Here is a 14,976-nt window from a genome sequence, read left to right on the forward strand (position 1 = left end):
TATTGTTGCTGAGAAGGGATGTTGACTCCCCATAATGGTGCTTCTGAATGTACTTGCTGTCCCTGGTTGAGGAACAGACCAGGCAGCTGGAAGCGGAAGGGCTGAGATAAGGCCAAGGCCGTTGGAAAACAGATAAGCTTTCACATCCACATGCCAGAGAAGCCACAGAAACAGGACACTGGGTGAATAGGTTTCTTCAGAGAACAGTGTGCTGCTTAAGGCTTTTACATTTTAGTCGCCAGTTGATAAGATTTTTTAAAAATTGCACTTTTCTGCGTGGCTACCAAAGCAAGGGCTTGTACAGAGTGGGGGCTTCACGCATGCCTGGCTTGAGCAGACCACCCGGGACCTAACCGAGGAGGGAGGCACTCATTTGTGAGCACCTAGGGGCCTAGCACACAAGGACTCAAAGGCAGCACAGGTGCCAACCCTGTGCCCGTTTTCACCTGAAATCAAGTTTGAACCCAAATGAGCCCACTGGATGCTCCACCCACCAGCTCACCTGAAATCAAGTTTGAACCCAAATGAGCCCACTGGATGCTCCACCCACCAGCTCTCCTTCAACTGACTTCAGACAGCGCTATGATGCCTCCCTTTTAGTTACCTTGCCACCTCAAGCCACCTGCAGACCCCACCTCAGACCACACGCCTTGGCACGAATGCACCATCCCTTTATAGGAAAAGCCCTCTGGGACCCTTCTGCCATGAAGCCTCAAGCTGCCAGCTACTCAACTTGGCAGAGAGCATGCATGCTGGCTAGGCATGCCACCCAGCAGTATCCCATGCTGCTCGGCCACAGGGCATCTTTAGGGCTGCTGAGACCCACTGCCCCATCTCACGGCAGAGCAGGTCATCCCGTGAGGCTCATCTGGGTGTAGACAGACCTCTTGTCCCAAGCACAGGCTTACAGCTTACACAACTTCACCCCCAAATCAGGGTGAGGCTCTGCACTTGGGAAGACCACTCTCCCTTTCCTCTGGGGAACAAGGGCCGTGTCCAGTGAGGAGCACACAAGCCAGTAATCACATCGGGGACGGCTGGAGGAAGCCGGAATGGTACACAAATAGCTGGAAGCAGGGGTGCCTCTTGCTTGCATTCGGCCCAGACACAAGAGGCCCCCCCACATGGCCGTACCAGCACAAGAGAGGTGACCAATGATGACCATCCCTCTCCGTTCCCCAGGTGGGCTGCACAAGTTTTCCACTGATGTCTTGTTCTGCAATCCAGGTGTGCCCAGTGTGGGGGGCTGGACTTGGGGAGCCCTGGGCTGGGCTGTGTTCACAGTCCCACCCAGGGGAAGTCAGTCCCTAGACAGTGCAAGGGGAGTACATTCGGTTTTCTCTAATGAGAAATTCTAGTTCCCTTTGTATATGGAGTACAACAAAATTAGTCACTTTTATTTAAGAGAAACATTACAAATAAGTGTGCAAAATTAAATTTCATGATTAAATACACATAAAAGTAACATGCATACTTGACATCAAAATCCACAAAGTTAGCTGATTACAGGACAGAAACTGACAAACAGAAGGGGCTGTGATGTGGATTTTAAATGTCTGCAATCTGACATGAAACACAAAATCAAGTCTCTTTAAAGGAAATTGAGGAAACTTAAATATATACCTCAAATAGTACTAATGACATAAGAGCCCATAACTTATTTTACTTATTACCAAAGGTTAAAAATGTTATGTGCCTTTCCCAAGTGTGTGTGGCTATCCTTACAGATGTCAGGAAGGAAGCAAATGTTGGGGAGTTCAGGGGGCGTTGGCAGGTGGGACGAGGCTGAGTCCCATGAGCGAGCGGCGGGGGGGCACGGTGCTGCCCGCACTAGCCACGTCTGTGATGGGGGTGAAGCCTCGGTCCCACCGTGCTGCCTTCACGTGACAGAACCACGAGGTTGCTGCAGCCTCTGGGGAGGAGAGCTGTACCGGAGGCCTGTGTTTGCTTCCATTCCAAAAGCCCAGCGACGGACGCACATGCCAGACGACGTTACAGACAGGCAGAGACCACGACTCAAACTTACAGCAGGGACACATCAGGACGTGCTGACAGTGGGTCTCTGCTTCAGTGCCGACTTGGGAAGGAAGCCCTTCCTCCTGTTCTAAGGCTGCTGCTGGTGGAATTACTTTTGTATCTTGATCCTGTGACACTGGGGGATTCACGTTCATATGTGATCATTTTCCCTAAGTTGATGACGTAATGGAATCTGCTGCCAAAAACCAAGGTCCAAGTGTCCGGGCTCTCAGGGCGGCCCCTGCATGGCGCCATCTGGTGTGGAGGGTGCAGCGAGTTGCTGAGCCAAGTCACAGGTGACAAGTGGATCCCTGGAGAGGGCCTCCCAGTGCTCGACAGCCGCACTGCTCTGTAATACTGGAAAGGCGCGCTTTCTTGGGTAAGCAGACCACCACATATGGCTTCAAGGTGAGGGCCACCGGGCCACCCCAGGAACTAGGGGGCAGCCTGGGCACCTGCGGCATCAGCACCGTGTCCAGGCCAGAAGGCTCACAGCTTGTCATCGGTCATCTCCAGGAACTGTGCATACACGTCCCGGATGCACTCCCCTTTGGGGTTGAACAGGAACTTGTAGTAGCTGCCGTCGGCGCAGATGGCTACAACAGAGGGAAGGCCCTTAACCACGGTTGCACACGGAGCTCGCATGCCCAACCCAGCACAGGCCTCCGGCCAGGGTGCACTCAGGTGCACGTGCCAGGGACCTCCACTCGGGTTGTCTGGGCAGAAGACACTCGGTCTGCCCCAAGGGCCCCTGGGAAACCTGGCGGGCAGGGGGAGTGCACAAGGGGAAGGAGAGGTGCTCACCAATGACAGCGTTGGGCTCTGTCCCAAAGGCACAGATGCACGGCGAGCCGGAGGGGACCTGGAATTTGGAGAAACTCCACTTGGAGCTGAAGTATTTCGGAAGGAAACTGGCAGATGCCAAACTGAGGACAAACAAAAGAAAGCATCTCACCCAACAAGGTCAAGGAAGGAAAAAAAAAAAGGTCACAGAAAATTCGCCTGCTCTGAGCCTGTATGCTACTGACAAGTCAAAAGTGCTTCCTTCAACCTTTTGCCTTTGATCTCTTATTTCTCATGGGAAATTCTTTAGCAAGGTTCTGTAGTCTCAGGAGAGGGCAACACTAGGCCACCACTCAGTGCCCAGTCTTCCACCCTAACTCCCAACCTCAGGGAGAACCATGGGAACAGGAGCGCCCAGAACACAAGATGCGCCCACCAATCTTTGATTTTGGTCTTCTCTTGCCATGGGCTTCCACACACCCACCTGGACTGCTTATTCCTTTTTGGGTCTTCAGCGGCAAAAATGTGCACTGTGCCGTGGTCGCTAGATACGCAGATGAGGGACGCGTCCTGGTTGAAGTTGATGCTGCAGAGAGAACCAGGAACAGAGAGCCTCGTGAGACTTCAGGCCAGAGAGCTTCGGCTAGGGCATGAGGACCCTCCCCTCCAAGGCCCATGGCTCTCATCATGGAGATGACCTCAAATTCTCTAGTCAGTCCTGTGCCTGATTCTCGAGGTCCCATGAACCGGCTTCCCTGGCCCAAGCCATGTGCCAACGAGGGGCTCCCTGCAGACTGCCCACAGAGGACCAGGCCTCCAGGCAGTCTCACCAACTCAAGGCAGCGAGCGTCCTGAGACTGCACCTCCTCTGCCTGTAGGGGCCCAAGCCTGCCCACTGTGTCTGCTGTGGTGACAGCCACCAGTAGCCCTGGTCCTGAGCCCCTTAGCTATGGCTCAGGGTGCCAGGATTGAGACCACCCATTGAGGCCACCCGACCTGGTCAGGCCCCTGTGAGGCCCCAACCTCTGGAGATGATGTAAGACTGGCTCTGTGCTGCTGAGAGTTAGGTGCGACACGCTCCCTCCCCGTGTGGACCTTCTCTGCTCCCATGATAAAAACCAGAGTTTGTTTTTCAGAGCCGGACTCTGCTGCCCAGTGACCAGCTGCTGTTCCTCCCCTGGCCCCTCCCCACATGCTTGTCAATGTTGAGGGTGGTGCTTACCAGTAGATGTTTGCTGCCTGAGAGCCTCTGCGCAGCTCCTGGATCAGGTGCCCTGATGAGGTATCAAATATTCTGATAAGGGTCCCCTTTGGAAAACAGCAAAGGGTTTCATTATCAGACGCTCAGGAGGCCAGCGGGTCACACACCCACCCACCCAGAGCTTCCTCCCTCTTGCCCACAAGGCACAGGTGACCGTCCAGGGGAGTGTCCATTCAGTGACAACCTTGGGGCAGCGAGAAGGGAGGTCACCACGGTTGCCCTCAGCCAGCCAGGCCATAAAGTGGCCCCAGCTGCTCTCAATTCCTTTCCTGGGAGTCTGGGGGCTGGACTCCAGAGAGGGCTCTGTCCTGAGGGCCCAGCAGACTCTAATGGGGAGGGACAGACACCTGGCAGCTCTGGGGAAAGCGACTTGGCCGACAGCTTGGAAAATAAACCCATTTCCACAGCCCGGCTGCCCATGGCCGTGTTGTCGGCCTGTCTCATCTCTGCCCTTACTTAATGATTTTGCTCAGACTTTCCAACTTGTTGGTGCAAAGGGGTGGAAACAGCCTCTGGCCTAGATGCCTGGCTACCAAGAGGCCACTGCCCAGCTCAGGACCATGCGACCCAAAGGGAAGGACCGTCTCCACAGGCAGCTCACCTTCTCAGATGCAGTTGCGATTCGAGTCCCCTGTAGGTTGAGGGCAACACAACTCAGGACACCCTCGTGTGCGGGAATGTCCACGGGGGGTTTCTCCGTGCTGGCCAGGTCCACGAGCTGCACGTGGCCCGTGTGTGTGCCCGGGAAGGCCAGGAGCGAGTTGTTGCTATTGGGGCACAAGACGCACAAACCTACGGAGACAAACGCTCGAGTGACTCATGGCCGGTTTCAAAACTGGCTTCCAAGCCAACCCTCACTCCTGGTCCTCCAGCCCTGGCTGCTGCCAGCCCCCCAACCTGGGGCCCTCTCTCACACGTCCCGGATCACCTCATCACTGGGAATGCTGTTTCCTGCCCACACCCACTGACTGTCAAGGGAATGGAAGGGGCTCCAGAAGAGGGCTCTGCTCTCAGCAGATGCCAAGGGCCCCGCAGCACCTGCTGTGGGATTTCTGCTACTGCAGGGCTGTCCATGTGAAGTGGGGACCCAAACCATGGGCACACTGCCCCATAATCTTCGCTCCACGTTCACTGCCAACAGAGAAGACCTGCTCTCTAGACTCCTGACCCAGCTCTGGACAACTCTCCCTCCTCCCACCCCCACCCCCACCCCGAGTGCTCTCACTCTGGGTGTGTTCCCACAGTAACAGCACTGCTGACACGTGTCAGGTCTAAGCGGTGGCACACACAGTTGCTCCGGGCTCTCTGCTGGGCGGTGCCAGCTCCGCTGCAGCTCCACGAGACCTCTGGCGCCAGGCTCCCCGTTATTTGTGTTCCTGGCGTTCTCGCTACCCTTCCCACTGAGGTCCTGGCCGGGGATGCCCATGTGCACGTGATCTGGAAGGGTCTGGTGTGAAGATCAACAGGAAGAGGTGCCACAAGCCACTGGGCTCAGTGTATTTGGTCTGCAGTCCAGCAACACCAGCACTGGCTGACATCTAGCCCCATGCAGGTGCTCGCTCTTCTCCTGGGACGGTCATTCACAGGGACCTGGTGCCCACTCCTGGGGGTAGCCAGCTTCATGAGGAAGTGGGTGTGTCTTGCACACATACACAAGGGCACCCAGATGGTCAGAGATGGGGACAACAGTTGGCCACTGTGCACGCTCTGGTCAGCCCACCACCACAGCTGACTGAACACCTAAGCCACACCAGAGCACCGGCACAGGAGCTCTCGGTGCCCAGCAGTGTGGTACAGCTTCTCTTCCACTGACACGGGCGATGGCAGTCACACTGCTGCCACCAAAGCCCCAAGCAGATGATGCACAGGGTGGTGTACAGCCCCAAGGATGGCCACTGCTGGTGCCAAGCAGCACAAACTCAATCCAGAACATTCCCCAAGGAAAAATAGCCACAGCAGCAGGTTAAGAGGGCACACTCTGAGAGACTGGCCACAGTGTCCAACATCCCTTTACCCCAAGTAGAAAACCAGACATGGAATCCCAGTGGGCTGTCTCTCAGACCCAGGTGTGTTGGGTCGGGGGCAGGTGGAGGGCAAGGTCTAACGGGTCCACTGGCCCACCCAGGGGAGACACACAAGGACTGGGAAGGTCCGAGCAAGGGGGACACCCACCCACAGAGAAAGCCAGAGCTGCCTGGTCTGCAGCAGTTTCCCCGAAACTGAAACATATCAGTCTTCATTGCAAGAGAAGCGGCAGTCACTGGGGGGCTGGCCAAGACATTTGTGCTTTACTGCCCTGACAGCCCCAGCCTGGGGGGTGGGGACACCAGGTGAGGTTCTGGGGCATCACGTACCTTGAGGATTAGAGGGGAGGGTTTTACTCATCACACTATAGTCGTCCAATGTTTTAAAATCCTACACTATAATCTAGACCTATTTATCTTCTGGATGGAAATGTATAAACATGTTTGACGAGCTTCACCTAGCCCTTTGCCGAAAGAACTCTTCAACTTAATGGGAAGATAAACTACCGATTACAACTGGTCAAAGATCTGGCACTTTAGAAGCCTGGTGTCACAAGCCAAAGCGCTCACAAAATCACCATGGACGCCATTAGTAGGGAAGGGTGAGCCGAAGCTAGCGGCTCCACAGGAGAGAGACTGCCCACTGCCGTCGTCCTATGGGGGTCCAACGCATGGGGCCTCTGGCAGCTTTCCAGGCATACTTAACCCCTGTGCCAGGGGCAAGCTGCCGCCTCTTTCCCGAGCAGTGGCCAACGGGTGCCAACGGCTGACCTTGTGGTTTGCAGCCGCATGCTTACCCAGCAACACCACGAGGGATATTGGGAAACCCACAGGGGCAACTCAACCTGCCTGAGAGTCGCTATGAGTCGGAACTGACCTGGCCTCAGTGGGTTGGGTTCGTTTGGTTTGGACTCTCCAGAGAAGAGGTCACCCAGTCAGCAGAAAGCACGTGGAGAGACGCCAAGGGGCCATTGGTGCCTACACTGCAGGGGCCCTTGGCCCAAGGAGGAGCAGTGATGCTCTTGCAGTGGGATCGCCATGCACACACCCCGGGAATCCACAGCACCCGGTCGGATGCGAAACAGTGTTCTATGTATCAACCACTGTGTAGCAGCCACCACCTCACCTGACTAAGCGTCATGCCAATTAGACCTTAATAAAGCTGGGGAGGGGGCAAGAGATACGAACGAATGAGTCAGCTTTGCCACCACACAAGGAGAAAGGTCTGAACCACAGCCCCCATGAGGGGGGCTCCCTCCTGGCAGCCCCTAAACATGTGGAAACTTGGGGTGGGGCAGGGAAGGGTTGTGGTCACACAAGGCCCCACACTTAGAGGACAACTCGGGCTACATTACAAGGTTCTGACCAAGGGGAGTGGGGTTAGCTGACTGGAAGAACAGACCTGAGGGAGGGCAGAAGGGAGGGGGTGAGGGCCCACCTCTATGGCTCCTCTCAGATCCCTTACCTTTAGGGTTGTAGCAGGTCTCAAAGACGTGCAGCTGGTGGGGGTTGTGTGTGAACGTGAACACCTTGATCATGGAGTCCAGGACCACCACAATTCTGAAAGGAAAACAGTCTTCCTGTCCCACGTGAATCTCACCGTGTGTGGCTTTTGTGTGTCTTGGACCATCACAGCGAAAGGAACTTTCCTGAACTGCATCATGGCTTCCTGGGAGGCATCCCTGGAGTGGGAGCCCCCCACCCCATACGTCCTGCTGAAGGAGTCTCCTCCTTGGGGCGTACTTTTCTGGCTATCTGAACCTTGTGGCTTTTAAAGACATGCTCTCGATGATTCCACTCACACTGTGGACTGAGCAGAACACAGGACAGAGAAGACACCTGTCTTGATGATGCAGAAGGCAGAAGAGTGTAGCTCGGTCCTGCATTTGCCTCACTCTCAGCCTTTGTACACTGACACCAATGGAGGTGATGTCATTGGGCTGGGAGGGAGGGCAGGAGGGACTGTATCACAGTTGACAGACATCAGGAAACCTGGTGTTTACTGAGCCAGTCACGTCACAGGACAAAGCCTCGCTGCACTGTGCTCCGTCTCTCAGGGCAAGCTCCTAAGTACTAAGACACCACTAGAATGGCTGTGGCTGGTGGCTTCGGCTGAGCATGCTGTTGTCATTGGGGGGAGCATGCCGAGAGCACAGCTCAGAATCAAGGTGTTCAGGACCAGGACACAGGTGCAGTCTCCTCACCTGCCAAGGCCCTGTCCACATACACCCAAAGGCAATGGAAGGAAGGACACTGGCCCAGCTAGGCAAGGCCTGCCCACTGTGAACCCACCCTAAGTCCTGCCCCGTGCAGCAGCATGGACCACCCTCCGTCCTCTGGGCTCCGCACTGCAGGCGCTGGAGCTTCCACTCCCCACGGAGGCCTCGGAGTGCAGGACCCACCTGTCCCGTCGAAGCTTGACGGCCTTGACTTCTGTGGAGAACTCAATCTCAATGACGGTCTTCTTCTTCAGATCATCCCAGACCATCACTGCCGGAAGGGGCTGTGTCAGAGCAGGACACCCTGGCCACAGGTGAGCACACACAGCCCTGTCTCCAGCCCAGACCCCCATCCGCCGCACAGCCCACACACCCACACTGCTCTGGCTGCACTCTCCTTTCCTAGGTCTCCCCCTCTCCAAGCCTAGCCCCCACTTCCGCAGGTAATTTATGGGCAAAAGGTACAGGCTGTGGTCATGAAAGCTTTCCTCCACTCCACACTGAAAGGATTGGATGCTCAGATGGGATGTGCTCAAGCGAGCACGCACGCACGCACACACACACACACACACACACACACACACACACACACACACACAAATCCCATCACACAGACTCCAGCGGGCTTTTCATTCTATGGGTGACCAATCTAACACGTCGATGGGCTACAGCTCCCGACAGTAAAAACAAAGCAAAAAGCACCCAACAGCAGCCTGTCCCTTGCTCGCCCACAGCAGCCGCCACTGAGCCTCAGCCCAGCCTGTCGTGCTTCCGGCCTGTCTCCCTTCTAACCTACTAGCAGAGGCAGCCAGGCCAGGCGTTCCTCCTCAGGCCTCTCTGCAGAAAGCGCGGAGACAACCTCCTGTCTGCCTGTCCCCTGCGACCTCCTGTCTGCCTGTCCCCTGCGAGGAGCCCTTCAGCACTCCCACAGACAGGGTGGCACGGGACTCACCTTTATTGGGTGGGTACTTCGGCTTTTTCCCACCACCTACTAAAGCCAAGTAGTTGCAACGAAATAACATCTCCACATGGCCAACTCCCCCTTCCAGAAACTCTGAAAAGACAAGTGACTTTAAAAGAAGGTCTGTCTTCAGCACTTCACACTGAGCCTGCCAGTATTGAGAATGGGCCAGCCAGGGCAGGACCAAGACTTGGCTTCTTGAAACGTGGAGTGCAGACAGCCAGGCACAGATAGAGCACACAGTAGATCAGAAGTCAACCCTCAAAGTCATGCAGTGGCCTTGCTGGTCATACCACCCACCCCCAGCTGAACATGGGCATTCTGGGCACACCACACTTTCCAAGCGTCCTACTCGCTTCTCTGTTCAGATGATGGCTGCTGGACCTTCCCACAGAACGCCTATAGTTGGGAGGGCCTGAACCAGGATGCAGCCCTCCCCAGGGCCCCAGAGCAGCTCTGAGGTGGCAAGACATGCATCCTAGACATGCATCACCCCCATGACCTCCCTGTGCTGCCAGGAGCAGCCCCGCTGAAGGCTGAGTCCCTGGGGAGGATGCACACAGCACCCCGACAAGCACCCATTGTCAGTGACAGGCCACCTGGAGGGGTGCGCTGCCCGTGACTCCAGCACGCAGGCTCCTCACCCACCATGGCCATACTGGGAAACACCCAGCCGAGGGCTCCAGCTTGTACCAGACCACCCAGAGGGGTGCTCTGCACATAACCCCAGCACACGGGTTCCCCACTCGCAGATCTGGAAGGTGGGTCCCAGGGGGCCTGGGCTTGGGGCAGCAGGACCAGCACTGGCAGCGCAGCCTCTCAAAGGTGGGCTGCTTCGGACATGCTTCGAGCAATGCCCACCAGCCACTAGAAACCCAATGCACTGGGTAAGCCTGCCGGTGTGGCATCTGAAAACATATGCACACAGGGACACATGTGCATGGGATACAGCACAGGATGCAATGCAAAGACACCATAGGGGGCACACAGCAGGGCATGTGGGCACCTGCAGGCTCAGCATGCAAGGCAAAGGTGTACCATCCTGAAACCTGGAAGTTTTAGACACTTTCGTTCAATTTAATTTTACTTTAAGAAATTCTTGATTGTAAAAAAAAAAACACAAACAGCAGACCTACTGCCATCAAGTCAATTCCAGCCGAGAGGGACTTTACAGGAATGAGTGGACCTGCCCCACTGGGCTCCCAAGGGAAGCAGATGTCCACATCTTCCTCCAGGGAACTGGTTACAAACATTTCACCAATTAGCAAGCAGCTGCTAATACAATACACTGCTAATAATGCAACCATGCAACCACTTTCTACAAACCTTTATGCTATTGGGTCAGTTAAAGTAAAAGGTATCTGGAGACTCAAGATGTTTGAAAAATGGTTTGCAGCTGCTTTTCTGCAAAATTCACTACATAACCAAGCAAAGCATATCCCACAAGAAGGTCGACCAACGACTGAGTGCCCCTGTGTGATTCCAGGGGAACACAACAGCCCTGCCGCACCACCACCTGGCCAGTGCATGGGGAGGGGCTAGCGCGCAGCCAGAGGGAAGTCAGCCTGGCCCAGCCACACCACCTTTCCTGTGGGATCTCCTCATGGGGTAATCCCACACAGACAACTCGGCATCTCACTGGAAAAAGAGTTCTGCTGCCAAGAACATGGGAGACTCCCCGAAGCAGGCCATCAGCTGGGAATGTCTGGAGCTGTGTAGACAGTGCTGGGGAGTCGGGACACGGTGCAGAACACTTCCTGTTACAGACGAAGAGCTGCTCCGAGGAGGAGGCAGCAAGAAGGGTGCTCTCCTTTGTCGCTGACCTAGTGTGGCTGGACATCTGTTTGCAGAAGAAAAGCCAAACGGATGGAAAGTCTGAAAGGGTTTATGCTGGCTGTCATCCCTGGAAAGCCAGCTGGCCAACTCCAGCACTCACTCACTCCTGTAGAGGTTCCACAATGCAGGCTCAGCGACGGAAGGGCGACAGCTAGTGTGTGGGCCCCCAGTCATTTCCTCCGCCAAAGCCCCTCTCCCCCTTACCTTGCTTCTCCTTCTCCTTCAGGGGGTCGGTGTTGTAGACCCGGAATCCATTCTCCATTCCACATGCAAAGCATCCTAAAAGCAGAGAGAGAAAGCCAGTCAGTCAGGGGAGGCTCTGTGGTAGTTGGCAACTCCAACACCATGGCAGGCTCAGCCCTTCAGCCCCTCCTAGATGGTACAAAGTTGCAACTTCCATCAGAGAATGCCACGGAGCCCCTCCCATTTGAAGACCCCACTCAGGCCTCTTCCTGTGTCCTTCCCAGTGCACAGGCTCCCCAGGGCACACCCTGAGCGGGACAACTGGTCACGCACACCCCTGCCAACTGCCCTCAAGGCAGTCCACATTGGCCCCAACTACTTCCCAGTGCCAGAGAGCACTTCCTGTATGGCAAGCAACTTGACAGGTGTTGGTGCTGGCAAGCAAGACTAGAGGACAGTGGCTCCGGGGTATTCAGGGCAAGGGAAACCAGGTCTACAGCTGTTGAGGGCTGATGACAGCCCCAACTTTCCAGCTATGGGTGCATCAATCCCTGAGGCTAGACTCCTCCAACAGGGCATGCAGCCCCAGTGCATCCATCTCGAGTCACGTTGCTGTCGGCACCCACTTGTCACATGAAGTGTGGCAAAGTCTGACAGCTCAAACCGCTGTGCCCAGGGAAATTCCTCTTGTTCCACTGCCCTGGGTCTGTCTAGCCTGTGCATCCCATGGGTCTCCTTCTCAAATGTTCCTCGTGCCTAACTGGGTGGGCCCTGTGGAGCCAGAGCCCACGCTTCGCAGTTGGCCCTAGGCTAGGAGAGGCCACGTTTCTGGGCCTGAAAGTCACCTACACTGCTGTTACCTATCGCCTCTTAACTAATTTTACTTCGCTGGAATCACAATCAGGCCAGGGGAGCCACAGCTGGCCTGGCCAGAGAGGATGGCTGCAGTGGCAGGACTGAGTCCCCAGCCAGCTTCAAGCAGGCCCCCTTCTTTTCCTGTCAGACGCGTACTCTAACCAAAGATACATCACTCATAAATAACTGCTACAAATCCAAAAGGCAACAAGCACACAGCCCAGAAAAAAGTGGGCAAGTGGACACTTTATAAGACACCAAGAGAGTAGAAAATATACAACTCAGCACCCACCCTCACCGCCATCAGGGAGAGGCAAGCCACACCAGGTCCTCCACCACCTCCCAAACCAGACTCAGTGACCCTACTCAGCATAAGGTTTTGAGACTTTGAAACTCAGCAGAACAGGGAGCCCCGAGTCTTCCACAGCGTAGCTGAGCCACAGACACTGCATCTGGTGATCCCATGCTTACCTGAGAGCAGCATCACCACTGAAAGGGCTGACGTGAAAATGATCGGCTGCCACGTGGCACTGCCCTGGGTGCAGGTCGGACCAGGGCTGTAGATGCTATTTGCACTGATTCTACACCCAAGTACACATCCTGCAGGTATGTGCTAGAAGAGTCAAGGTACTGCTATCCTAACAGCCAGAAACCTGAGCATCACAATGCCCCACGCTGGTAGATCGGCTGGATGGACTCCGAGGAAGCCACTCAAGAGAAAGTCACCTACAAAGACACTTGACAACACCAAAGCCTCAACAACAGGGTGCGGAGTAAAATCCTGAACCCAGCAGTGCCGGTGGTGGGGTTCTATTGCTACCCAGCAGACGGACTGTTTCAAGTGCCTGTAAGTTGGCTCTCACCAGAGACCTAAGCAATGCGAACCCAGCCTGGGATCAGAAGGAGCCCCAGTGTTGGTCACAGCGATGCTCAGGCTGGGCACCTAAAAGCCCTGCCCTACAGGCTGGGCAGGCTAGTACCCAGCGAGGGGCACACACACCCGCTGCCCATGAGAACAGGGAGGAAAATACAGACCGCCATGCAAACATGCACAGCAGCCTGAGAACGTGGGAGGGCACAAATGGTAGCAACTGAAAAGCAAGGATCAAGGCTTTAAAAAAAAATTTACCGTGATTTTGGGTGAGAATTTGCAAATTGATTTTCCATTTAACAATCCTGACCCATTTTGCGTGGTGACACTGACTACAATCTCCTCAGTGCTTTCTCACTCACCAGACTCCCTCCTGTAAACACTTGAGTCTCAGAAACCCACAAGAGCTCACATTGACTCAGTGGCAGTGAGTTTGTTTGGTTGGCTTGAATTTTGCAGCAGAGTATTAACTATGTGCAGCCAACAGTTTACTGGTTTACTGGAGAGCCTTATTTTTTTTTGACATTTTTATTGGCACCTATTCCACATATCACATAATTCAATAGTTCAATCATATCAAGAATTGTACATTACCGTAATCAATTTTAAGCATTTCCCCACCCCCCACGGTGAAATCACCTTTAAAATGAATCATGTAATCAGTCAATTCTAGTGCTTCCTCCCCCTGCCGTCTTCATTGTTTACTCCTGAAATCCCCAATCCCTCTCTATCTCCAACCCCCACCCCTACATCCCCCATAGAGCATATTTCTTAAAGAGTTGTCATCTCATTAATTCCTTAGAGGTTTCTCAACTATTAACCAAAACCTATTGGCCTCCTTCTGCTAATTAGAATCCCCAATACTCAGCCAGATATTGCCCAAAGTGAGGCTGTGCTGGGCCACATGTTGGTTGTTGAGGTTTGGATTAATAGTTGAGCATCCTTTAAGGATCTGCAGCAAGGCTGGACTGAAAGCACCTTTGGGCACTGGGAACTGCTCCCACCTCGTACAGAGAGACCTTCCTCTCAGGCTTTCCCAGGGCCTTCTGCTACCCCTCCATGAGCATGCCTTTGGTGGCCTCTTCAATCTTCCTGAACCTCCAGGTGTGTGTTCAGCCCCTTAGGTTTTTCTTGGAAATATTTAATTCCCCTCCACCACAAGCAGGCTGTAACTCTCCTCTGCGAAGTCCTTAGAAGCCCTCAAAACACCCCAAGAAACTGCGATCAAGTTGATGCTAACTGCGACGTTACCGCTATAAGGCAGAGTAGAACGGCCCCTATGGGTTTGAGACTGTAACTCTCTACCAGAGAAGCCACGTCTTTCTCCCTCAGAGCAGGGAGTGGTTTCGAACGGCTGACTTTTGGGTTAACAGCCCATGTAACCCAACGTGCCACCAGGGCTGCTTCAGGTGCCTCGCACGTCCTGAAGCACCGATTGTATCTGAGCGCGTGCCAACCAAAAGGCAATCACTGGGCTACTAAAGCCATCTCCACAAATATCGGGTCTCCCTTATGTCCGTCCGGGACAGCAGTCCTCACACCCATTCTTCCCAAACGCCGTCCTGGATGGACCAGGAGGGCCGCGGAGGCCCTTGCAGCCACCTGCAGCCGGCAGGCTCCGTGCTTCCTCTTCCAGCAGGTGGGACTCGGGTTCCCCCCAGGCGGATCTAGTCAAACCCTTCGGCGCCCAATTTTCGGACGGAATCTCACAGGAAACTGAGGACCTGCGTCTCCAACAGCAGGTCCACGCTGAACAGAACTGCCCTCAGGGTCCCCAGTGCTCAAGGAGGCCGACTGCCAGGACTTTCTCCCGCGGGTGGCTCCTTGAAGCGGAGACACTAACTAGAGCGAATTTGCCGAAGACCCCAAACGCGGCACAAGAAACCACAGACGGGGACCGAACTCTGAAGCTGCAAACTCCCCGAAACGGGGCAGGGGGCGTGGCGGGGAGGGGTCCCGGGCAGGGG

The 14,976-nt window shown here is 54.9% G+C and overlaps 1 protein-coding gene across 1 annotated transcript; it reads right to left on the minus strand.

The window, feature by feature from the left end:
- Nucleotides 1-1,371: 1,371 nt before the first annotated feature.
- Nucleotides 1,372-12,637, minus strand: WDR45B (WD repeat domain 45B). The gene is made up of 10 exons (XM_004709089.2): nt 12,610-12,637; nt 11,305-11,379; nt 9,256-9,357; nt 8,487-8,574; nt 7,550-7,644; nt 4,662-4,852; nt 4,022-4,107; nt 3,284-3,385; nt 2,821-2,942; nt 1,372-2,612 (listed from the first exon to the last, which is right to left on the minus strand). Exons 1-10 carry the CDS (start codon nt 12,620-12,622, stop codon nt 2,506-2,508), a joined length of 981 nt encoding a protein of 326 aa, XP_004709146.2. The 5' UTR covers nt 12,623-12,637; the 3' UTR covers nt 1,372-2,505.
- Nucleotides 12,638-14,976: the final 2,339 nt, after the last annotated feature.

Source organism: Echinops telfairi, unplaced genomic scaffold, assembly GCF_000313985.2.
Source record: "Echinops telfairi isolate 266 unplaced genomic scaffold, ASM31398v2 ScPeMD7_7458;HRSCAF=8496, whole genome shotgun sequence".
Classification (NCBI taxonomy): domain Eukaryota; kingdom Metazoa; phylum Chordata; class Mammalia; order Afrosoricida; family Tenrecidae; genus Echinops; species Echinops telfairi.

Coding starts and splice junctions, on each gene's coding strand:
- WDR45B (XM_004709089.2), bottom strand. Junction 4,853..7,549: donor GACCTGCTACAACCCTAAAG/GTAAGGGATCTG, acceptor TTGTCTCCGTAG/GTTTGTGCGTCTTGTGCCCC. Junction 2,943..3,283: donor AAAAGGAATAAGCAGTCCAG/GTGGGTGTGTGG, acceptor GTTTGTCCTCAG/TTTGGCATCTGCCAGTTTCC.